We start from the raw sequence: 26,175 nt of genomic DNA, 5'->3' as shown, positions 1-26,175 counted from the left end.
TTCATGAATTTCTTTGTAGCGCCGTTGACTTTGAAGGTAACACAAATATGTCTGTGCCAAAAAATTCATTTCTTCCCTGGCTTTACATAACTGTAGGTCTGTTACCTGAAACTTACGATACTGTTGAAAAATGTATTTCTTCAATAAGGAATCTTGTAAATTACCATCAAAGCTCATGTGGCGCAATTCTGACAAAAGCTGGCGAAGAATCCTTAATCCTGGGCCTCCCATATTAAAAGTTCTTGCCCAATTGTGTCAGCTATTTAACCTCAGAGAAGACTGTAATTTATTGGTTATGAATTCTGTATCATCAGCTGAATACTTCGGCTCTTCACAATAGTTCCAAAGATCGGATGCCACTAAATCAAGTTTCTTCTGAGGAAACACGTGTATAGCCAAGTCATTAAATATTTCCTTGTACTGAAATGAATTTATCACCCCAAACTCTTCAGTATGCGGAAATATATTTAATATATAACTTACACTTGTATACAGTACTGTCTTTGGATTTGTTTCTACAATTTTATTAAAACTATTACAAAACAGGAGACAGTTTGTAAGCTGTGGACCCCAATTAGCCCACAAGAAATTATTTGTTATCTGTTTAGGGCAGTGGGGCAAATAAACCAGTGTCGTTACAGATGGTTTCAGTTTACGCTTCCCTTCTTCATTCTCTGTAATCAACTGGAAATTTAGATCTCTGAGCAGCTCACACTCTGCAGAATAGAAAACAGGATCATGAATGTACACTTCAGAATTAAAATTGTCTTTCAGTAAAAGTAGCAGGCCTAGTTGATATCTGGATGTCATGCATTCTGCCACATGTCCAAGTCCATAACAAATAATTTCTTTAATTTCAGAGCTGTTCAGCAATTTCAGTCCCTGAAGTAGCACTACTCGAACTGCTGTATAGAAATCTGATTCCTGAATTTCTTCTTTCGCTAATTCTATCCTTCTGTAAATATATTGTAAACATATTGTTGAAATCAACTAGGCAAACTTCAATAATTACTTCTAAGAAAAAAGCTTAGTATCATTAGCATATGTTCTTACCTTATTGCAGATTCTTTATTAATATCAGGAATGCCAGTCAACTGACTGCGTGTTATTGTAGACTCTTTCCTCTGGGCAGACTTGTTTGATCTTTTCTTTGCAGAAACCAGTTTGAAATCACCTTCCAGCATCACTGTGAAATAAAATTTTATTGCAGTATAATCTTCTAAACTAATCATCTTGAACTAAAAGGCTGTAAATACCGGTAGAAGTCAGTTCAGTCTTTGATGAAACTACTTTAACTTGAAAAGAACTTATTTAGGAACTTTTATTTCTTTTTCTTAATAGTGCCCATGAATTATGCATGTCAATCTGTAAACCTCCAAGGTGGTTACACTGGTGAAATGTAACAATGTTATTTTACTTGTGGTGGATCTTGTTGAACTCTGTAGATGTCATTCAACTGAGGATGTATCCAGTCAGAAATACTTTTACTAAGCTTTAGTTTTCTGCCATGGGTGCTTTCAGACTTACACCCTGACATCTTTCAGACTTCTTATCAGCATTCTGTCTGCTCTTAGAGGTTGTTCTAGTGAATAGTGTTTTGTCTTGTTTTGGTCCTTATGCCTCTCTGGGAGGAAACATGAAGATTGTAAGTGTAAACAGCGATCAATAGTAGCACACAAACATTTCACAAGATTTTTCATGACAGTTGCAGCTTAAGATCTACGCTTTACACAACAGTAAATTTAGCTGTGCTCTCTGAAGAAACCAAAGTTTGAAATCTGAGCTACAATACTCAAGTTCTCATTTATGTGCCAATTATCTTCTTAAACAACTTCACTATAATTTGAGTTGCGGTCCTTACTCATTCCATTCTGTGTCAAAATACTTGCTATTTTATTCTAAGTATTCACTTTTGTGTGCCTCAGTAGCTCAATGTGCGAGTGTCTGACTACAGCTATCAACATAACTTAGACCTCTATCTATGCTACAGATCATTATCCCACCACAATTAAGATTTTGCATTCACATTCGTTGGCTTCGCCAACTCTCAATCAAACCATTACTTTTGAATCTAACCTATACCTCAGGCTATATTTCACGTACCTCAGCTTATATTTAAAACTGTCAGTTTCCTGTTTTCTTCATGTTTGTGTGTGTCCGCTGTCCCATGCCATGACATTACTACACTGCAGGATGAAGCCAACATCAGTTGTTAGCAGGTTCAGTTGACCCAATTTACATTTGTAGAAAATGGGCAGCTGCACAGTGGTTAGGAATTCGCATTACACAGTCAGCCCCCTTATAACAGGCTGGATTATCAGTCCTACGTTCAGGGTAAGGCAAGGTATACCATATCTAATACGACTATGCCCAGTACGGCATTTTTGTGTTCAAACCAGCCTTTGGTTTGAGGATAAATTTACCTTCATGTTACAATTATGAGTAATTTAAATTGGAAAGAACACACAGAAAACGTTGCAGCGAAGGTGAACTAAAGACCGTGTTTTACTGTTAATTGGTGATCCCTTAAAGTTGGCAGTTATTGCTGAAACCACTGGTCTTCAGTTATATCTATTTTCAACACCATTTCAACAAACTGTTAAAACCACTAAAAATAATCAGTTTATGAAATCACCATGTTTCAATATTACATAACATTATCATAATGCCATCCTAGATTTTCCACTGTTTGACAACCTATTTTCAGTTTTCTACTTCTGTTATTTCCTGTAACAAATGTAGAAATCGAACAAAGTTGAAAAATTTGGACTCCCTCAGTTTCAAGATGTGAGGAATCAAATTATTAGATTAAATACGCAAATCAAAGAAAATTCAGTCCATCCACCATTCACTGCTTTTCTTGAAAAATGATAAGTGGTTGACTGCCACAAAAAATTGCTAGTATTCTCCTATTTATCTAATTCTTTGAAATTCTGTTCAAGAATTATGTTTAATTGGGGATCATACCACTATCTGGAGAGAATGAGTAGTCACTGTTAAAAGATGAAAACTGAAGTTGAAGAACTATTTTTTCTCGTTAATTTCTCTATTTTCAAGTGCTACAAGCAGTTAAAGGCATGTTACGTAAACACAGGCAGCAAATTTTTATTATAATGATGAATGAACTGTTAAGTTCTAACTTTTCTCCTTATATTGTCTCTCAAATTTGTTGTGGCTTCCCTGTTTTTAATCTTTTAAAGAAAATAGAACATTGTACTTCATAAAATACTTTGAGACTAGGGATGGTGCCATTCTGTATTATAACAGATATCTGAAGGCGACATTGATATACTACCATATGGAGAAGATGGGGCAAGTCTTGCAGATTGCATGAACACATGTACCATCTAATAGGCCACGCCACACACAAACAGGTACATTATTGTTTCAACAATGCTGTACCAATTCTTATGCCATGTATTTGTTTCTCATTTCTGTCAGCACTGTTATTAAAATAGTATTGATCCTTCTCTCATTTTCTATAATAATGCAATATATCAAATCACACAAATTTTATGAATAAAAAATAAATAAGGTTAATAAAAAAAAATTAGCAAAATTTACCACGGCTGCTATGGAAAATTCTTAATTCAGTTTTATACCTGGTTATTAGTAAAAAGTAAAAACACCTATTATAACCAAGACCAAACAAATACCGAAAAATACTGGTTATTCAGAACTTATGTTTTTTTTCCATTCCTGCTAGATGAATGTGACCAATCAACCGATCCCTTCTTTTAGTCAAGTTATGCCAACAATTTCTTTTCTCCCTAACTCTACTCAGTACCTCCTCATTGGTTACATGATCTACCCATGTAATCTACAGCATTCTCCTGTGGCATCACATTTTAAAAGCTTCTGTTCTCTTCTTGTCTGAACTGTTTATTGTCCACTTGTCATTTCCATACAAGGCTGCACTCCAGACAAATATCCTAAGAAAATACTTCCTAGCACTTAAATCTGTATTCAATGTAACAATTCCTCTTCTTCAGAAACACTTTTCTTGACATTGACAGTCTTCATCATACACTCCTGGAAATTGAAATAAGAACACCGTGAATTCATTGTCCCAGGAAGGGGAAACTTTATTGACACATTCCTGGGTTCAGATACATCACATGATCACACTGACAGAACCACAGGCACATAGACACAGGCAACAGAGCATGCACAATGTCGGCACTAGTACAGTGTATATCCACCTTTCGCAGCAATGCAGGCTGCTATTCTCCCATGGAGACGATCGTAGAGATGCTGGATGTAGTCCTGTGGAACGGCTTGCCATGCCATTTCCACCTGGCGCCTCAGTTGGACCAGCGTTCGTGCTGGACGTGCAGACCGTGTGAGACGACGCTTCATCCAGTCCCAAACATGCTCAATGGGGGACAGATCCGGAGATCTTGCTGGCCAGGGTAGTTGACTTACACCTTCTAGAGCACGTTGGGTGGCACGGGATACATGCGGACGTGCATTGTCCTGTTGGAACAGCAAGTTCCCTTGCCGGTCTAGGAATGGTAGAACGATGGGTTCGATGACGGTTTGGATGTACCGTGCACTATTCAGTGTCCCCTCGATGATCACCAGTGGTGTACGGCCAGTGTAGGAGATCGCTCCCCACACCATGATGCCGGGTGTTGGCCCTATGTGCCTCGGTCGTATGCAGTCCTGATTGTGGCGCTCACCTGCACGGCGCCAAACACGCATACGACCATCATTGGCACCAAGGCAGAAGCGACTCTCATCGCTGAAGACGACACGTCTCCATTCGTCCCTCCATTCACGCCTGTCGCGACACCACTGGAGGCGGGCTGCACGATGTTGGGGCGTGAGCGGAAGACTGCCTAACGGTGTGCAGGACCGTAGCCCAGCTTCATGGAGACTGTTGTGAATGGTCCTCGCCGATACCCCAGGAGCAACAGTGTCCCTAATTTGCTGGGAAGTGGCGGTGCGGTCCCCTACGGCACTGCGTAGGATCCTACGGTCTTGGTGTGCATCCGTGCGTCGCTGCGGTCTGGTCCCAGGTCGACGGGCACGTGCACCTTCCGCCGACCACTGGCGACAACATCGATGTACTGTGGAGACCTCACGCCCCACGTGCTGAGCAATTCGGCGGTACGTCCACCCGGCCTCCCGCATGCCCACTATACGCCCTCACTCAAAGTCCGTCAACTGCACATACGGTTCACGTCCACGCTGTCGCGGCATGCTACCAGTGTGAAAGACTGCGATGGAGCTCCGTATGCCACGGCAAACTGGCTGACACTGATGGTGGCGGTGCACAAATGCTGCGCAGCTAGCGCCATTCGACGGCCAACACCGCGGTTCCTGGTGTGTCCGCTGTGCCGTGCGTGTGATCATTGCTTGTACAGCCCTCTCGCAGTGTCCGGAGCAAGTATGATGGGTCTGACACACCGGTGTCAATGTGTTCTTTTTTCCATTTCCAGGAGTGTATATTCTCTACACTTCAATCATTATCAGTTATTTTGTTGCACAAATAGCTAAACTCATCAATTCCTTTTAGTCAAACATTTCTTTACATCTACATCCATACTCCACAAGCCACCTGATGGTGTGTGGCGGAGGGTACCTTGAGCACCTCTATCAGTTCTCCCTTCTATTCCAGTCTCGTATTGTTTGTGGAAAGAAAGATTGTCAGTATGCCTCTGTGTGGGCTCTGATCTCTCTGATTTTATCCTCATGGTCTCTTCGTGAGATATACGTAGGAAGGAGCAATATTCTGCTTGACTCCTTGGTAAAAGTATTTTCTCGAAACTTCAACAAAAGCCCATACCGAGCTACTGAGCGTTTCTCTTGCAGAATCTTCCACTGGAGTTTATCTATCATCTCCATAACGCTTTCGCAATTACTAAATGATCCTGTAACGAAGCGCGCTGCTCTGCGTTGGATCTTCTCTATCAATCCCATCTAGTACGGATCCCACACCAGTGAGCAGTATTCAAGCAGTGGGCGAACAAGTGTACTGTAACCTACTTCCCTTGTTTTCGGACTGCATTTCCTTAGGATTCTTCCAATGAATTTCAGTGTGGCATCTGCTTTACCGATGATTAATTTTATATGGTCTTTCCATTTTAAATCACTCCTGATGCCTACTCGCAGATAATTTATGGAGTTAACTGCTTCCAGTTGCTGACCTATACTGTAGGTAAATGATAAAGGATCTTTCTTTCTATGTATTCGCACATTACACTTGTCTACATTTCAGATTCAATTGCCATTCCCTGCACCATGCGTCAATTCGTCGCAGATCCTCCTGCATTTCAATACAATTTTCCATTGTTACAACCTCTCGATATACTACAGCATCATCTGCAAAAAGCTTCAGTGAACTTCCGATGTTATCTGCAAGGTCATTTATATATATTGTGAATACGACACCCCTGCGGCACACCTGAAATCACTCTTACTTCGGAAGACTTCTCTCCATTGAGAATGACATGCTGCGTTCTGTTATCTAGGAACTCTTCAATCCAATCACACAATTCATCTGATAGTCCATATGCTCTTACTTTGTTCATTAAACGACTGTGGGGAACTGTATTAAATGCCTTGCAGAAGCCAAGAAACACGGCATCTACCTGGGAACCTGTGTCTAGGGCCCTCCGAGTCTCGTGGACGAATAGCGCTAGCTGGGTTTCACACGATCGTCTTTTTCTAAACCCATGCTGATTCCTACAGAGTAGATTTCTAGTCTACAGAAAAGCCATTATACTCTGACATAATATGTGTTCCAAAATTATACAACTGATCGACGTTAGCGATATAGGTCTATAGTTCTGCACATCTGTTCGGTGTCCCTTTTTGAAAATGGGGATGACCTGTGCCCTTTTCCAAACTTTTGGAATGCTACACTCTTCTAGAGACCTATGGTACACTGCTGCAAGAAGGGGGACAAGTTCCTTCGCGTACTCTGTGTAAAATCGAACTGGTATCCCATCAGGTACACCAGCCTTATCTCTTTTGAGCGATTTTAATCTTTTTTCTATCCCTCTGTCATCTATTTTGATATCTACCATTTTGTCATCAGTGCGACAATCTAGAGAAGGAACTACAGTGCAGTCTTCCTCTGTGAAACAGCTTTGGAAAAAGACATTAAGTATTTCGGCCTTTAGTCTGTCATTCTCCGTTTCAGTACCATTTCGGTCACGGAGTGTTTGGACATTTTGTTTTGATCCACCTGCCGCTTTGGCATAAGACCAAAATTTCTTAGGATTTTCTGCCAAGTCAGTACATAGACTGTACTTGAGATAAACCTTTTGTGTTGAGCTGTCAAGTACTCTGAAATCTGCTTTTTGTCACTTTTGCTGAACAGAAAAATCTTCCTACGTTTTTTAATATTGCTATTTACGGCTGAAATCACCGATGCTGTAACCGCGTTATGATCACTGATTCCCAGTTCTGCGTTAACTGTTTCAAATAGTTCGGGTCTGTTTGTCACCAGAAGGTCTAATATGTTATAGCCACGAGTTTGTTCTCTGTTTAACTGCTCAAGGTAGTTTTCAGATAATGCACTTAAAAAAATTTCACTGGATTCTTTGTCCCTGTCACCCATTATAAACGTTTGAGTCTCCCAGTCTATATCTGGTACATTAAAATCTCCACCCAAAACTATAATGTGGTCGGGAAATCTACTCTAAATATTTTCCAAATTTTCCTTCAGGTGTTCTGCCACAACAGCTGATGAGCCAGGAGGCCTATAGAGACATCCAATTACCATGTTTGAGCCTGCTTTAACCGTGACCTTCACCCAAATTATTTCACATTTCGGATCTCCGTCAATTTCCTTCGATACTAATGCACTTTTTATTGCTATACACACGCCTCCCCCTTCACTGCCCAGCCTGTCTCTGTGGTATACATTCCAATCTAAGATTAGAATTTCATTACTGTTTACATCTTGTTTCAGTCAACTTTCTGTCCCTAGTACTATGTGGGCATTGTGACCGTTTATTAATGAGAGCATCAGCTGATTAATTTGAATACATTCGACTGCCCTTGTTTTACTTTTGTTAATGTTCATATTATATCATCCTATCAAGACACTGTCCATTTCGTTCAACTGTTCTTCTAAGTCATTTGCTGTCTGACAGATTTATAATGTCATCAGGAAATGTCAAAGTTTTGATTTCTTCTTCCTGAACTTTAATTTCTTCCCTAAATTATCCCTCGATTTCCTTTACTGTGTGCTCAGTGTAACATGGGGGATAGACTGTAACCCTTTCTCACTCCCTTCTCGACCAGTGCTTCCTTTTCATGCCTTTCGCCTCTTATGACTCCATCCAGTTTCTGTACAAGTTTTGCATCCTGTATTTGACCCCTGCTACCTTCAGAATTTCAGTGTGTGTATTCCAGATGACACTGTCAAAAGCTTTCTCCAAATCTACAAAAGCTATAAATGTAGGTTTGCTTACATAATTTATCTTCTAAAACTAGTTGTATGGTGAATACTGCCTCACATGTTCCTACATTTCTCTAGAATCATTTTTCCCAAGGTCACCTATCTACACCTACATACATAATCCAGAAGTTACTGTACAGTGCGAGGCGGAGGGTACCCTACACCACTACTAGTCATTTCCTTTCCTGTTCCACTCACAAATAGAGTGAGCAAAAAACGACTGTCTATATAACTTCATATGAGCTCTTATTTCTTGTATCTTATCTTCATTCTCCTTACACGAAATGTATCATCTGGAGTCAGCTTTAAATTCCAGTTCTCTAAATCTTCTCAATAGTGTTACTCAGAAAGATCATCGCCTTCCCTCCAATGATTCCCATTTGTGTTCCTGAAGCATCTCCACAATATTGCATGGTTTTTTTTTTCCTTTTTCTTTTTTTTAACTTAGCGGTAACAAATCTATCAATTTTCCCATTCTTCTTCTGTAAAGAATTCGTGTTAGTATTTTGCAACCATGTTTATGAAACTGATAGTTTGATAATTTTCTCACCTGACAGCACCTGCTTTCTTTGCATATGGAATTATTAAATTCTTCTTGAAATATAAAGGTATTTTGCCTATCTTGTACATCTTGCACACCAGGTGGAATAGTTTTCCTATGGCTCGCTCTCCCAAGGATAGAAGTAGTTCTGAGGGAACATTGTCTACTCAAGGGGCCTCATTTCTACTTAGGTCTTCCAGTGCTCTCTCAAATTCTTCCTGCAGTGTATCATCTCCTATCTTGATCTATGTCCTCTTCCCTTTCTGTAACATTGCCTTTAAGTTCAGTTCCCTTCTATATACTCCCATGTTTCCCTTCTCTGCTTGGAACTGATTTTCCATCTGAGCTCTTTATATTCGTACAGCTGCTTTCCTTTTCTCCACACATATCTCTAATTTTCCTACAGGTGTTATCTATCTTTTCCCTAGTTAAAGGAGTACACGCTTTATATCCTTAAATTTATCCTCTAGCCACTCCTGCTTAGCCATTCTGATCTTTCTGTCAATTTCACTTTTTAGACTTTTGTATTCCCTTTCACCTGTCTCATTTGCTGCATTTTTACGTTTTCTCCTTTCGTGAATTAAATTCAATATCTCCTGTGATGTCCAAGGATTTCTACTAGGTCTTATGTCTTTCCCTATTTCATCCCCTACTGACTTCACTGTTTCATCTCTCAGAGCTATCCATTCATCGTCTAAGGTATTCTTTCCCCGTTTCAATCTATCGTTGCCAAATGCTCCCTCTGAAACTCTCAACAACTTCTTGTTCTTTCAATTTTTCAAGGTTCCATCACCATAATATCCTACCTTTTCGAAAGTTCTTCATATTTAATGTACAGTTCAAAACCAATAAATTGTGGCCAGAGGTCACATCTGCCCTGGAAATGTCTTAGATTTTAAAATCTGGTTCCAAAATCGGTCTTACCATTATACAATCAATCAGAAACTTCCCAGTATCTCCAGATCTCTTCCAAACATGCAGCTTCTTTCATGATTTTTAAGCCAAGTGTTAGCAGTGAATAAATTGTGCTCTTTGCAGAATTCTACCAGGTGGCTTACTCTGTTATTCTTTTCCCCCAGTCCTTATTCACAACCCAGGTTTCCTTCTCTTCCTTTTCCTACTATATAATTCCTGTCCCCCAAACAATTATGTTTTCTTTGCCTTTAACTATTGGAATAACTTCTTTTATCTCATTATACACTTCTTCATCAATCTCTTCATCACCTGCAAAGCTTGTTGCATATAAGTTTGTCCTACTATGGTGGGTATTGGCTTCGTGTCTATCTTGCTTATGATAATGCATTCATTATGTTGTTCTGAGAAGCTTATCCACATTCCTACTTTCTTATTCATTATTAGACCTACTCCTGCATTACCCATATCTGATTTTGTATTTACAATCTCATACTTAACAATATTATGAAAAGGATAGATTGCTACCGCCATATAAAGGAGACGTTGAATCGCAGACAGGCATGACACAAAGACTGCTATGGATTTGAGCTTTTGGCCAAAAGCCCTCCTTCCAAAGTGAAAAATAAACACACACACATGGCTGCTGTGTCTGCTCACCGTGTCCAAATTGCTGTTGCAGTCCAGTCACAGCAGCCAGACACAGTGGTCACTTGTATGGGAATGTGCATGCGTTTTCTACTTCACAAGAAAGCCTTCTGGTCATAAGCTTAAATGTATAGCAGTTTTTTCATTGTGCCTGTCTGTGATTCAACATCTCTATATGGCGAGTAGCAATATATTCTTTTCATAACATTGTTGTTATTCCATCTTGGACTTTCCAGTGTTTGATTAACTCTGAACTCACCTGACCAGAACTCCTACCTCTGAACTTCACCAATCCCCATTATATCTAATTTCCACCTCTCCACTCCCCTTTTCAATTTTCTAACATACCTCCGCAATGAAGGGATCCAATATTCCAAATTTTCCTGCCCATAGATTGCCAGTATTTTTTTTTTTTTTTTTTCCTAATGTCCTCCAGTGTAGTCCTCACCCGGAAATCCGAATGGGAATTATTTTACAACCAGAACACTTGACCCAGGAGGATGCCGCCATCATCATTTAACCATACAGTAGAGCTGCATCCCCTTGGGAAAAATAACAGTTGTAATTTCCCCTTGCTTTTAGCCATTCACAGTACCAGCACAGCAAGGCCATGTTGACTGATGTTATTAAGCTAGATTAGTCAATCATTCAGACTGTTTCCTCTACAATTACTGGAAATGCTGCTGCCCCTCTTTAGGAATCACACATTTGTCTGGTCTCTCAATAGATAACCCTCCAATGTTGTTGCACCTACGGTATGCTATCTGTTATTGTTTACCCATGCAAGCCACCTCACCACAACAAGTTACATTGTTCATGGAGGGGGGGGGGGGGGGTATTACAGTGCAGTATTTATTTGAGCTGGCTATCAGAAGGGGAGGAGCAGCAGCTACTATACCACAGTGCAGTAACAGAGAGACTACAGTTGTATTAAGAAGCTAAGGAACTTTTGTTAGTTTATAAGATAAATGTGACTGAAACAGAAAGTCTGCAATATGTGGTACTATCTACACGTGTACTGGCCAGATCACCAAACAGTGTGTGGTGCAGAGTATGTATAATAAATATTCATTTTACCACTTCCTATGTGGATTGGTATGCAGTTGTCAGTACCTCTCTTATATAAGTTTGAATATAAATTTGCTGTTGTAATTATCTGAAATGCACGCTGAAGGAAGTATTGTGTTTCTAGATTTGTTTCAAAAGTGGGTATTTCTATGACATGCTCACAGTGGCAAAACGAACCCAAGGCATGCAGTTGTTCTTTGAATCTTCTCAATCTGTTCCAACTTGGTACAGGTCCCAACAAGTTAACAAATATACAAGAATTAATCTAACTAGTTTTCTTTAAGCAACCTCTTTCATGTAGAAATTACACTTCTTTAAGATGCTTCTAATAACTCTCACTGTATAGCACATGCCTTTTTACAGCTAGGCACAGGGTATGGACAAAAAATACAGAAACACCAAAAACACATTACCACACCTAATTCGGTGTAGGTAAGCTGTTTGTGTTCAAAACAGCTTCCAGTAATTTCAGAAAGGATAAATACAGACCTTGCATGGTTTTCAGGGGAATCTTATGCCACTGTTACTGCAAAATATTGGCAAGTTTAGATAATGATGATAGAATGTGAATAATGATCATGTACCATTCTGTGCAAGGTACACACAAAGGCTCAATGATATTGAGATCTGGTAATTGCGATTGCTGGGAAAATACGACAGTTCATCCTCAGGGTTGCAAAACCAGTCCTGGATGATGAAAAATGTGTGAACAGGGGTCCTTTTATCTTGGAACACTGCATCACCATCAGGAAACAAACATTGTACCAGGACCTGATCACCCAAAATGGTCACATAATACTTGGCAGTATTGCAACCTCTCAGAGTAACCGTGGGGCCCATACAATACCATGATACAGCTGCCCAAATCATTACTGAAGCCCCACCCCGGTTCACTCGGCCAGCTGTTGGAAACGGTGTGAACCAAGACTACCTGACCAAATGCCTTTCTTCCACTGCTCCACAGACCAGGTTTTGTGGCTTTGGTATGTTCTACTGTTAAGGACATTTGCATCACTAATGAGTGGTTTTGGAATTCCAGGGATTTTTTTACCTTATGCTGACAGGGTTCGCAAGTGCAACATTCAGTTCTGCTGTGATGTCGCTCCCCTATTTTCGTCACAATCATCTTCATGACCACCTGTCACAATCACTCAACACACACTTTCATCCACATTGTGACTTAGTGGATGCTGTTTTTCTGTTTTCCCTGTGTGCAGTAAAAATCTTTGTTACGGTGCCTCTTGAAACCCCAAACACATTGCCTACCTTGGTTACCACCATATGAGCACCAACAGTTTGCCAATGGTGAGTTCACTTGGCTCGAACATAATGCACTGACAATACACAGAATACTTTTCTGATAATGACTAATGCTTGCAAAGTATTGAGGACATTACACAGTTGCTGTTCATGGTCGTATAACAGCGGTATAACCTGGAGGATTGGCTATCATCTGCATTTATGTTCAAGCATGCATCTCTCGGGTGTTTCCATATTTTAGTTCAGGCCACACTTTCAACTGACTCCAGTTATGTAGTCAAACACTATTGAATCTTTTCATCCTTTTGTACCTGAAGTTTAAATGTTGGCAGTTGTGATTACTGAGAAGTTGACTGAGCAAACCCAATGTGTTGTTGTACTTTTGAAAAGTTCAACACTAGGCTGCTACTCTGTTGAAAGAGATAATGCATTCATACACGGTGTGTCAATCAGTTAGTTTTAGGTTCCATAGATCATCTGCATGATTAATCGTAATGATGTGACGTATGCTGTTTTACATTCACATTCTCAAGTTTTTTAATTGTTGTTTATAGAGATGTAATTCCTAGCCACCACCTTTTACATATTACAAAAAAATGTTATCAGGGAGAGACTTTTTCAGTTTGTTTTCAAATTTAACATGAATGTCTGTCAGCTACTTCACAGTCTGTCAGATATTTTATATCACCAAGCAGGTGATCAAAACTTTTGGTTGCAACATAGTGCATCCCTTTTAGTGCTAAAGAGAACCTCAATGTGGAGTAATGAATATCATTTTTCTTTTGGTATTGCAATTATGTCCATCATTGTTCCTTTTAGGCTGCAGTTGATTATTCACAACAGACTTCAGGATGATGATCATGAGTGAGCATCACAGATTATTCTTTACAGCCTGTCTCAGAGCAACAAAGACTTACTTTCTTAAAGAAATTACTTTCCTCCAGTACATTACTCCACAGACATTATTGAATGAAATTACAAAAATATGTCAAGTTATTGAACTCTCACTCCCAGAGATTTGCCATGATTTAAAGTGCAATTGTGGATGAGCTGTTTCAAGGGTTCCAAAGTGTGCTTTTTCCAGTTTAAATTCTCATCAATATGTACACCAAAACATTTTGAAGCTTCTGCCCTATTTATTATTTCCTCGCCATGTATTACATGTATCAGCGTTGCAGTATATCTAGATGTGCATGAATGAATATGTTGGTATATTTTTGAAAGTGAGAGTGACACCATTGACAGAAAACCATTCAATAATACCTTACTTTTAAGAAAATTATTTACAATTTCCTCTGTTGCTATATGTCTGTTTAGACTGATTGTAGTACTAGTTTCATCTGCAGAAAGAACTAATTCTGCTTGTTGTATACTAGATGAAAAGTCATTTACATATATGTGAAACAATACTGGGCCTAATCAAACAATGGAAAGTCCAGACTGCAAAGATGACACATTGAGTTGCAGACAGTCAAAATAAAAACTTTTACACATTGAGCTTTCAGCCAAAACAACCTTCAAGAAAGAAACCACATTCACACAAGAAGTCTGGGCAGAGACAGCGGTAATGTGTACCTGCTTGTGTGAATGTGTGCGTTTTCTTTTCTGGAGAAGGCTTTAGTCTTTTTGCTGTACCTCTCTGCAACTCATCATCTTTACAGTGAGTAGCAATCTTTCTTTTTCATAATATTGTTTATAATAGACCTAAGAGAGATCCTTGTGGAATACCCAGAAATTATAACACCCCCCCCCCTCCTCAACCAGTCACACAAACACAGAAATTGGGGCCAAGGTCAGGGCAGTGAGAGTTGTCACTGTTTGACCTTGTTGTAGGACATCACAATAGTTGAAAATGGGGACTACTAGTCTTAGAACAATATTTTTTCCCAGTGCTTAGAAAAAACCTTTTTGTGTTCTTATGTGTCAAAAGTTTAGGTGGAAAATACAAACAATCAGACAACATTAATAAGTTGGTTTGCAACATGTACACTTAATAACTGAGGTGATAACTTGAATGCTGTAGTGTTATGAAAAGGATAGAGTGCTACTCATCATGTAGAGTAGACATTGAGTCACAGACAGGCAAGGCAAAGACAATGCTAAACATTAAGCTTCCAGCCAAAAGGCATTCTTCTGAGGTAGGAAACACACATTCAACAAGCATAAACCACTCACCCACATGACCATTGTCTCTAGCCACTGTGGCCAGAGACAGTGGTGGTATGTGTGAGCTGTGAATGTGTGTGCATTTTCCACTTCATTAGAAGGCCTTTTGGCTGAAAGCTTAAATGTATAGCAGTCTTTAGGTTCTGCCAATATGTGGTGACTAGCAATCTATCCTTATCATGAAACTGTTGTTATTTCATCCTGGCCTTTCCAGTGTCTGAAATGCTTTAGGCTCCTCCAGGATGCTGAGTTATATATGATTAGGCTAATGTTCTTGATAAAAACAAATAATCTTGGATGTTGATACAATCGGATAAGACACAGAGGGTACTAATGCTTAGCAGTGTAGTGCTATGACAGTCTATTTTTCTCACTGTATTCTTGCATATTAAGCTTGATAAGTCTGCAGATTCACTGAGTATGGAGATGGAGCTCTGAGTGCAATTGCTTAAAAAAGACACACCAGCCAATAAGAGTTGCAGGCCATGTGAATTTAGCATCCTCTGGTGGCATGTGTGTGTCGTGACTGCTGCCCCCCCCCCCCCCTCCCCCAATTACAAACAGCAATCAGCGGAACAGTGAGTTCACCAGCAGCGCAATGGCAGGAGACTGAAACTTGCCGTCTCTTGTGTAGCTGTGTGTATTGCACCAGGTGTGAATGGAGAAGATGTCATGGACACCGCAGACCCTTATAAAATACGGAGTGACAAACATCCACTAAGACACAGAAATATTGTTTTTTTTCTGCAATTTAAGTGTTTATTAAGTACCGGATAACCCAGCAACTCTTTGCAGTTGCAAAATATGTATGGGAATTGTACATACATCCTAAATTCCTTGCCCTTGCCCTCTATGCCCACCCTTTTCATCCCTCTCTCTCTCTCCATGCAACCCCTCTCCTTCCTCTCTCTATCCATTTCTGTCCAAGTGTTCAGTAGCTCCATACATCTCCTCCCCCCTCTCTATGTCCATTTTCATCTGAATATTCAGTAGAGTATCATGTAAAAATTTGAAGTAAATTGGTCAAGAACTTTTCAAGATTTGTGGTACCTACATTTCCCCTTTAGGTATTCATATACATGTATATAATATTACAAAAATATATTGCCTATATCTATACAAACATTCAACAGAGTGTCACGTAAAAGTTTGTAGTAAATTGATCAGAACATAGTGACAATTTCGGTAACATTTCCCCTTTACATATTACGTATGTATTTATATATACAACTGTCACACTATTTTTTTTTGTTTATTTTTTTAAAGATATCTGACAGCACAGTTGTCGAACTGGGTGCAAATATTGTTTTATTTTCTTTTTTGTACCAAAAATATAATTACCATCCACAATTATGAAGCAACAACAAAAATCAGTCAAGCCATTCTACAGTGAAGATTTTCACAACTGATATTAATTTCTGGCTTTTCTGGTAGTTTTCCAAAAATATCCTTTCATACAGACCTTGTCCTGACAATCAGGAACACAACAAAGACAAAAATCGACCCAATCTATTGAGCCATTCTTAACTGATAATATTTCATACATGTGTCAGTAGATGTTAATTTTTGACTTTTTCGTTGGATTTTCCGAAAAATTTCTTTGACAGAAATCTTGTCCAAGCAAAAATAATAATAATAATAATAATTTGGTTAAGAAATTCCCAGGTGATGATTTTTCACACATGCGGCAACTGATTTTTATTTATATAGTTTACATCAAGATCTCCAACAGATGAACAGAAATGGACTCATGTAGTGCGAGAAATCCTGCAAGGACTCTCCAGAAATGTCCTACCAATCTGTGTGTTCAAAAGAAAAGCTTTAAATGCGGGGACATGAAGTCTTAGTCTCATACTGATCTGTTGCTTTTTATACAGTAATCTCGTCTCCCCCCTCTCCTCCCCTTTTGGTAGATCTGTACCAAATAAAACAGGACACTTGTCAACAATCAAAAGAGAAAAATGTATTCTTGGAAGGCAATGTAAACTCTGCTCAAAAATGATAACTGCATTTTTGTACTTAAGTGATGAATTAAAGTAACTAACTGAACACAAAGCCAGTTATGAAGTCCAATGGCCTAGCCTCAAATCAATGCAAGTTTCATCCAACCTTGAACAGTTGTGTTCAGAAAATGTCCAAACATCTACTCAGTTACACTGAATTCTACCATGTTAGAAATCCAGTGAATATGAATCTATGCACACGAAATAAAGAAAGGTCAAACAAGACACTAGGAGACACTTAAGTACCTCCTGTATTACTGAAATGAAAACAGGAATTAAGCACTAGACGGTGGTCTTTTAATCAATTTCTATGAAATTAAAAATATTACATATGATTCCCATAACACTATTAGGCCCATGTTCCAGAGAAAGTACATGCACAGTCAGCCATATGAACTATGTGATTTTTCTGACACTTTTTTTTTTCAACTAGGGACTGGCATCACAGGTGAAAGTCTAGAAATTAAAAATGGAGTTCAGCTGATCAGGGGATGATCAGCTTTTATTCAGTATATACACAGATGTTGAAAGAAGCAAATTCCACATTACATTTATTAAATGACTATACTTTTAAAAATCTTGATGCTTCCTGGTCCTTGGGGAGAAAGCTGTGTCCATTATGTACAGTTGAGTTATGGACTTAAAACACACATGAGAAAAGTATGCAGTACAGACAGATACTTCTAATTTTCAAAACACGAACACATATAATGAGGATGACAAGGACACATTTAGTCCAGTCAACAAAAACCGAAAAACGTTGATGAGGGGGAAAAGTTTGTTTAGTCACAAATTTTTGTTCAGTTGTAGGAGGAAGTGCCACCCACAAACAGCATACTAAATATCCAGACTGGTGGAGGTAGGGGTGGGAATAAGATGGAGGGGGTGGGCATTTGGATATAACTTTTTTTAATAAATCAAAAGCCGCAGCTTCTCACAAAAATGTTTTGCAGTAAAAAAAATTAAACTGCATTAAATTTTGTACAAAAAAGATTCTATTCACATTTTCTCTGTGACCAATAGTTTCCATATTGCAGGGGATGGGAGAAATTGCAGACTGTTGTTTTAATGTCTTAATGGAATTGGCCAACTTGTACAAATACCTGGGTGTAACACTTTGTAGGGATGTGAAATGGCATGATCACATAGGTCCAGTCATGGTAAAGCAGGTGGCAGACTGTGGTTCATTGGTAAAATACTGGGGAAATGCAATCAATCTACAAAAGAGATTGTTTACAAATCACTCTTGCAACTGGTTCTAGAATATTGCTCAAATGTGTGGGACCCATACCAGATAGGACTCACGGGGGATATCGAATGTATACAGAGAGCAGCATGAATGGTCATAGGTCTGTTTAATCCATGGGAGAGTGTCACAGAGATACTGAAGGAACTGAACTGGAAGACTCTTGAATATAGACGTAAACTATCCCGAGAAAGTCTATTAACAAAGTTTCATGAACTGGCTTTAAGTGATTACTCTAGCAATATACTACAACCCCCTACATATCACCCACAAAGGGATCGTGAGGATAAGATTAGAATAATTACTGCACAGACAGAGGTATTCAAACAATCATTCTTCCCATACTCCATACGTGAATGGAGCAGGAAGAAACCCTAATAACGGGTACAATGGGACGAATCCTCTGCCCCGCACCTCACGGCGGTTTGCAGAGTATACATGTAGATGTAGAATGGATTAAAATTAATCTTTATTGTTAAATGATGTGGCTTAGCAACAAATATTAAATGGGTGTACCACATCTAAGTGCTGCAGTACGTAATAAGGGACAAACTGTGCTCTGCAGGCGTAATTGTTAGGAAGGGGTGCGAGTAGACGTGTGAGGAGAGGTAGGTCATGAACTTCTCTCCTTCATAGGTCTGCAAACAGGCAAGTCCTCCACACTCACTCTATTCCATTATGTAACAAGAAGCAACAATTGGGCATTTCACAAAGTTATACCAACCTACTGCAGCTCACCTCATGAATCACTGGTAATACAATGAGCAGACACACGTGGGGTGTTTATTTTCCACAAAGGGTGTTAATACTACATGAAATATTTATATGAGATACTAATAATACTAACACTAGAAACACATCTGACAGGTTCCATGAAAATCTCTGCACATACTTCTACACTGCTAGAGGGGAAACTGGCACTTAGTCATCCTGTATGACAATTGTACTGTTCTTGCAGGAAAGGGAACTTCCTCCACTACAGGTGCCACTCGCTTTTCAGTTTGCTGACAAACTGTAGCACTCTCCAGTTCTCTTATTTGAGTAGACAAAATAACTCCACTGAGCTCATGTTTACATAGTGGAGTTATTTTTGGGTTATTAAATGAGCACTCATTTTCAGTTGTTAAGTGAGCTTTAACGTAAAATCTGTTTTATTAGCAGTCGCTGAAAAGTGTTTAAGTTATAAATGTGATTTTGTCAGTGACATATTTAGTACTGGTGGGAATACTATTGGATCAGTAAATGTAGCTCCTTGTCATGTCTAACATTGACAGTGTGTAGCAAAGCTGTGTAATTGTGTTGTACTCACTTGGTAGTGAATTAATGAGTGGCCAGAAAGCTACTGCACTTCTATCACCATTGTGTTACTGGTAGAGTGCATAAATCTCTTCCATTCAGAATTGCTGGGACTTGTAGGACAGGTTACACTGAATGGAGCCACTTAATCACACATCCGTAGTATATCTTGGAAGGCGGATGTGAATACCTCTGATATTCAAGACTAAAACAATAATATGCTGTAATGCATTTCTTGACTTATGTTGAAATACGTGAAGTTTCGTAACATCTTGGTGATCTACTTCTGTTGTGAAGGGTGTCAATTCAAGCCTCTGGGCCTCTTCAGATGTTGGGTAAGCTGAGGCTGGGGTGATGCATTTGACACTCCTCATGTTGTGAAAACATTTCCAGCCATTGACAGCAGAGACAATGAATCGGATAATGTCAAATAAATATTGAACCACGGTATACTTGGGGCATGCTTTTCAGTGTGGTAGACAGTTGACAGCTCTAGCTGTTTAGTTTTTTCACATAATCACTCACTGAAAAACTGCAATTAAGCACTCTCTTAATACGCTGAAAGTAACTTCATGAGATAAACACAAGCCCAGTGAAGTTATTTTGTCTATTTACATAGGAGAAATGGACTAGAAATGCTTGGGAGGTAAAGTCAGTCTGTAAATTTAAAAGCAAACAGTGCTCACAGTGGGGAAAGTCGTCTTTCACGGAAGAACACTACAACTGCCATATAGCATGGCTAAGAATCAATTTCTCCTCTAGCAGTGTACAACAGTGTGCAGAGATTTATGTAGATTCTGTCCACATGCCTATGTTGTATTAATATTATTGCTAAATCATATCTGTATCTGTTAACACACTTTGGGAAAATTAACAGCCTCCAGGCTTTTCCAAGCACCATACCCAGTGGTTCGTAAGTCGAGCTGCGGAAGGGTCAATATAACTTTGAGAAACACATTGTAGTTGCTTCTTGTGAAATGGTGGGGGTAGAGACAGTGGTGAATAACACGCTCGCTCTTCAGTTTGCAAACCTATGATGGAGTTAAATGCATGACAACAATCCAGTGAGCTACCTACACTCATATTTTTATTCTCCACCACCCCACCCCCAACCTTCACTCTGTTACATCCCCAGGACACAATTTAGCCCTCAATGAGGCTCTATTGCACTTAGATGTGATACACACATTTAGTATTTGTTCTTAACCTACTACATTCAATAATAAACATTAATTTTAAATCATGATAATGATGAGGTCCCATACTCCAAGGAGTGTAACGGGCGATGCGAGAGACCCGCACCGCCGACTAGCCAAGGTCCTAGTGGAGGTGGCTTGCCATTGCCTTCCTCCGACCATAATAGGGATGGATGAATAATGATGATGATGATGACACAACACCACCCAGTCATCTCGTGGCAGGGAAAATCCCTGACCCCACCGTGAATCGAACCCAGGACCCCGTGCGTGGGAAGTCAGAACGCTACCACAAGACTACACAAAAAACTGATTTTCTGTGATTTTTACATCCCCTATAATGTGCAAAGTATTAATCCTACAGAAAAAAAATGAATAGAGCCTTTTTGTATGAAATTTAATGTAGTTTAATTCTGTACTGGGAAACATTTTTGCTAGTTCAGTGTGCGAGTTATCAACAAAAATATTAAAATGTGATCTGAAAACATCCCCTCACCATTCACCCATGGGTCAGGATTTTTAGTATGCCACTTGCGATACTCCCTCCTACCACTGTACAAAAATTTGCAACAACATTAATTTTTCCCCCTAGTCTTCCTTCACTGTCTGGCTTAATTTCACTGTTTATGAGGACGAACTCTTAAACCCAGATAGCTGTGCATGCCACTTTCAGGATTTGGTCAGGTGCACCAGCCCTGGATCTTTTACACTATAATGCTTGAATAAAGCAAATAAGTAAGTGTTGTACGAGGTTAAGAAAATGCCAACTTGACAACAACACACTTCCTTGGGGAACAGACATATCTGTCAAGATGAATAGAAGTCTGTAATAACATCCTTTACTTGTTCCACATCCCTAAAGGTTATCCTCCTTGATGTAACTTAGAGAATATGATGAACAAATTAATTTAAGATTTTAGAAAGTATAGATATGTACAAGGAAGTGGGAGGGCCGGGGGAGAGGGGACACCGAATCCCACTTGATGTAATTTTTCGTAAATTGATCCTATGACATCCCTCTATATGTTTCACACTTTTAAAAGGTGGAACAGCCACACAGAAAAAAAAAACTCACACACTTCATGCAGGTCACTGTTGAAGGGTCTCTGAATTCCAACTCTGCTACTCTTATACATACACTGCCTTTTGGGATTTGTGTTTAATAACATGGAAGTGAAACATGGACGATAACCAGTTTGGACAAGAAGAGAATAGAAGCTTTCGAAATGTGGTGCTACAGAAGAATGCTGAAGATAAGGTGGGTAGATCACGTAACTAATAAGGAGGTATTGAATAGGATTGGGGAGAAGAGAAGTTTGTGGCACAACTTGACTAGAAGAAGGGATCGGTTGGTAGGACATGTTTTGAGGCATCAAGGGATCACAAATTTAGCATTGGAGGGCAGCGTGGAGGGTAAAAATCGTAGAGGGAGACCAAGAGATGAATACACTAAGCAGATTCAGAAGGATGTAGGTTGCAGTAGGTACTGGGAGATGAAGAAGCTTGCACAGGATAGAGTAGCATGGAGAGCTGCATCAAACCAGTCTCAGGACTGAAGACCACCACAACAACAACAACAACAACAACAACATGGAATCACTCAAAAGGAACCACCACAATCACTCAATTAATACTAGACAGAGAATGATTTCACTCTGATAACACTTCTTTAACCAATGAAAAGAAAAATGTGCTCTCTTAACTTTTCATTTGTTAAAGATTTCCAGCAGAATTGTAAGATTTGAGTGATAATCACAGATTTTCCAATTCAATGTAGGAGGGCTTCCTTAAGGAAGGAACAGTGGTTTTAGTCTGTAAAGGAACTCCTTGCAGTAGTTTAGAACCTTGCACTGCAACATTTTTTTTACACATTTTAAAAGTTTTCTTATCAGGTTTTTGTAATTTATATAGTGACTCATTCTATGACAAAATGGCTTTGTCTTGCATTGTCACATGGAACCTGACGATTTAAAATTAGAAAGAGAAATTAGTAGCCTACTGCAAGTTTACTGCTTGGGTTAAACATGCTTCTCATATTTAAATTTTGTCCCAAAACAGGAACTGTGTCTTATTTCATGTTGTTTATGGTTCTCTTCTCTTCTAGACATATAACACACACTAATTCAAAGTTCTGTTTCTCTATAGAGGCTCTCCCATCAAACAGAATCTTATAAAAAAAAGGGCAAACTGTAGACAGAATGTCTTGACCACAGTCAAACAAAATTTTTCAGTGAGAAATCTTATGTCATTTTTTCCCCCAGTGAAAAAAATTTATTTCTTTTCAAATATTCCTTAAGCCATTTACTTTTCTACATCTTCCATCTTATTACCTTTAAACCTGTGTCATGTTTTCAACCTTTTCTAAGGAAATTGGTAGAGATTTTACAACACAGTTGTCAGACAAGTGCAAACACTATGATCGGACCTCATATGCTACCACAATCAGATCACTGAAAACAATGCCAACCTCAATTCTGGCAGCCATAGTAAAAGAGACTATAACAGATTTAACGGAGTAGCTCCTCCAAATACTGTCAGAAGTGGATAAGGGAAATTACAGAAGTATGGTTGGAATTGACTTCAGTTGCTCTCCAGCAATAATTCATTTTACTGTTCCACCATGTTAATAAGTAACTTGGTATTTTCAAATTTGCAAATGCTTAATCATGCTGATGTGAGTAGAGTGAAGTAGTTATTATATGTAAATGTGAATTGTTTCAGCATTGAACCTGTATTTTTTATTAAAATTAAAGTTTGCAGCACAGGCAGGTAGAGAGAGAGATTGCTTCTTTACCATACAAAGATTAAGCCACATGTTCTGGGTATCTCTTTTTATTTCTAGCATTGTACTTCATAATTGTGAATGCTACTCATGCCAGACTGTGACCAGTATTTGGCGAATATTTTCCAAACTACAGCAGGGAAAATAATAATAATCTGGCAGAGTAATTACAACAAAAAAAGGATATATTATCAATCGTTTGCAGATCAAAACTTAGACACGTTTAAGGCGGCGTATAGTTCTCCCGAATATCCACATCCAAAAAGTTAGAACAATCTGTGTAAATTTCATGTTATTTTTATCTTCTGTTTATAACAACAATGCTAAGGTTACTACTATTTATTGTGTTAATCGTCCTTAAGGCTTGTAAGTAAATTACATGCATCTGACAATTTGTGGACTTTATTCAGAACATTATTAATCTAGGCTGCCGGCAATAGGCACTACATAATGAATTATGAGGAGAGATCATCTCACTGTTCTAATTACACGCGACCACGAGCAAATTCTGCACATGCTCATTTTTTTGGCATAATGAAATTAACAAAATAAACACGTACTTGAGAGTCTGCAATTCCATACTTCCTAAACGATAGTGTATCCCAAAGTGGCTAGTTAACACTGCATCGCGAAACGCATGATGATTACATAATCCAAAAAGCAGAGTATTACCGAATTACTGGCACTGTGCCTAGGATCACGGAGAAGTCTTGTCAGGGCTATACAACGGTGAATGTTTTCGGATAAATCATCTTCTGCGTCTGCCAATAAATTAGACTTAACATTCTGTACTCACCCTTGCCGCTTTGTGTACGATTTCGTAGTCAGAGGCCGCGAAGTTCTTTGCTTGTCTTTTGATCGGCGAGAGCCTTCACTGCCAGTTACTTTTATATTAACCGTATTACTCCGTTACTTGCTCGCGCAGCAAATTTCTATTAGTTTTTGCTTCGAAGGGATTACTGAGACTGGTGTTTTATCCAGTTCCATGCATAATCATTGAAGAGTTCGTAATTTCGTATAATTAAAATTTCAAGCATTGATTACCATGGCGTTTTAATGGGGAGGCATCGACATCCGTTAGTACGGTTTATAGGTTCAAACATTTCTTTAAGAGAACTTGCCCGGTTTTCCTGGTTGTAGAAGGAACAACAAAACACCCGGACTAAGCGTTACATTACATGCATATTTTTCAGTTAAAGTAAGTCGCATAACAACTTCATTGTAAAACTTCGTTCTTCATCAATAATAACTAAATTTAACCATCATTTTCAACAATTACAAGGTTTTTGCTAGCGGTATATCTCTCATTTCCACTGTTCATTTGCAGTTTGTACGACAGACTTTTCGCACAAGATACTGTTTGTCACAGCAGTTCTGCTGCATCGGGAAGCTGCGCATGTGCAAGGCTTTGCGGTTAAGTGTGTATCGTGAAAGAATTCTGAAATGCTGGCAGCCGTTGTTTACATGTGACGGGTGTTGTGCATTGCGTATTTCTACCTGCTAGTTGTGTGGGATGCTTGTGTACAGTAGCCGTTGATCTTACCTGCATAACTTGTACGAAAATCAGTGTCATGGCAAATACATCTAGAAATTACGTGCGAGATGATATCATGAATAGTATATTGTCGCCCGGTATAACACCTTGCCCTTCCGGGAACCAACCTGGCCGCAGCGGGAAATGGTACAGAAAAGCAGAACACAGGTTAGCCCGCCTGCGAACTTTATTTCACCTTCTGCTGTTTGTAATACACTGCGCCAAAACGTTCTGTGCACATGATACACAATTCGTCATATGGCATTACGGAGGAAAATGTCACAAAGCCTGAATACACTGTTTTGAACTGTAAACTAATCACAAATACATTGCACAACGATTTCTTTGTAAATGTGTGGGCTCAAGAATCTGAACACTCATTCTGCCCATTTGCAACAACTGATGACTACATCGTTCTTCTTCAAACTCAGTAAATCGTGTTTTGTCATAAGTGACATTGCAAGTTCTTTATTTATTCTTACACGCTTCTTCTCTGAAGTAGTTTAGAAATCGTCGTCGTCCACGTATACCACACTAATGATGATTTGATTCGTTTAGTATTATTAATGAAATTAAATATATCTTTCGTTTTGGGTATTGCTTTAAAGCGAATTGCATAAAATAATAATTTTTACTTAAAATAGTTTTTTAATAATTCGGTAACTCCTTACACAGTTCTCAAACGATAACGCTAGGTAATCTCTTAAGTTTTAAGAAGATGAAACAAACCTAGGCTACAGTCTTCGCCATTGCATTATTTATAGTTCATTTTACTTATTTGCCGCCTAAATTACGCTTGTACTATACATGATATTGCGGTTTGTTTGCTTCTAAAATGGGTATTGTTGTCTCGTGTTAAGTGTAATTGTAGATAAACATTATTTTGTAAAAAAAAAAAAAAAAAAAAAAAAAAAAAAAAAAAAAAAAAACACCAAATACAGTCCGAGCATAACATTTCTGCTGCTAAGCAAAGCCACAACCGAATATTCTGTCGTGCCACAAAGCAAGAAAATATTTTCTGTGGAATGAAAATACCTATATTGTGTGACCTGGAATCACTCGAAAAGCACAAAGCATAGCTCTTTATGAGAGGCTGACTTTCCCAAT

At 38.9% G+C, this 26,175-nt stretch overlaps 2 protein-coding genes across 5 annotated transcripts in view; one reads left to right on the top strand and one right to left on the bottom strand.

The window, feature by feature from the left end:
• Positions 1-104: 104 nt before the first annotated feature.
• LOC126248352 (SRR1-like protein) lies at positions 105-25,208 on the bottom strand. 4 transcript variants are annotated; one of them, XM_049949294.1, is made up of 3 exons: positions 25,078-25,208; positions 1,054-1,186; positions 105-955 (listed from the first exon to the last, which is right to left on the bottom strand). In XM_049949294.1, exons 2-3 carry the CDS (start codon positions 1,182-1,184, stop codon positions 256-258), a joined length of 831 nt encoding a protein of 276 aa, XP_049805251.1. In that variant the 5' UTR covers positions 1,185-1,186; positions 25,078-25,208; the 3' UTR covers positions 105-255. The 4 variants fall into 4 exon arrangements, with proteins under 4 accessions (XP_049805251.1, XP_049805242.1, XP_049805234.1 ...); XM_049949285.1 differs by lacking the exon at positions 25,078-25,208 and adding an exon at positions 24,331-24,482; XM_049949277.1 differs by lacking the exon at positions 25,078-25,208 and adding an exon at positions 24,207-24,343.
• LOC126248330 (cytosolic purine 5'-nucleotidase) overlaps positions 25,105-26,175 on the top strand; it is a 432,318-nt gene continuing 431,247 nt past the window's right edge. Inside the window, exon 1 of the mRNA XM_049949235.1 lies at positions 25,105-25,236. Within this exon, the coding sequence (XP_049805192.1) occupies positions 25,106-25,236 (131 nt within the window). The 5' untranslated portion in view covers position 25,105. The remainder of the gene's footprint in view (positions 25,237-26,175) is intronic.

This window comes from Schistocerca nitens, chromosome 1 (assembly GCF_023898315.1).
Source record: "Schistocerca nitens isolate TAMUIC-IGC-003100 chromosome 1, iqSchNite1.1, whole genome shotgun sequence".
NCBI lineage: Eukaryota > Metazoa > Arthropoda > Insecta > Orthoptera > Acrididae > Schistocerca > Schistocerca nitens.
The sequence above is the reverse complement of the archived record's forward strand: the minus strand, read 5'-3'. Positions and strand labels throughout refer to the sequence as shown.

What these genes read in the sequence shown, in the direction of transcription:
- LOC126248352 (XM_049949270.1), bottom strand. An exon ending in AATAAAGAATCTGCAATAAG is followed by an intron (nt 956 to 1,053) that starts GTAAGAACATAT and finishes ATATATTTACAG; the next exon opens with AAGGATAGAATTAGCGAAAG.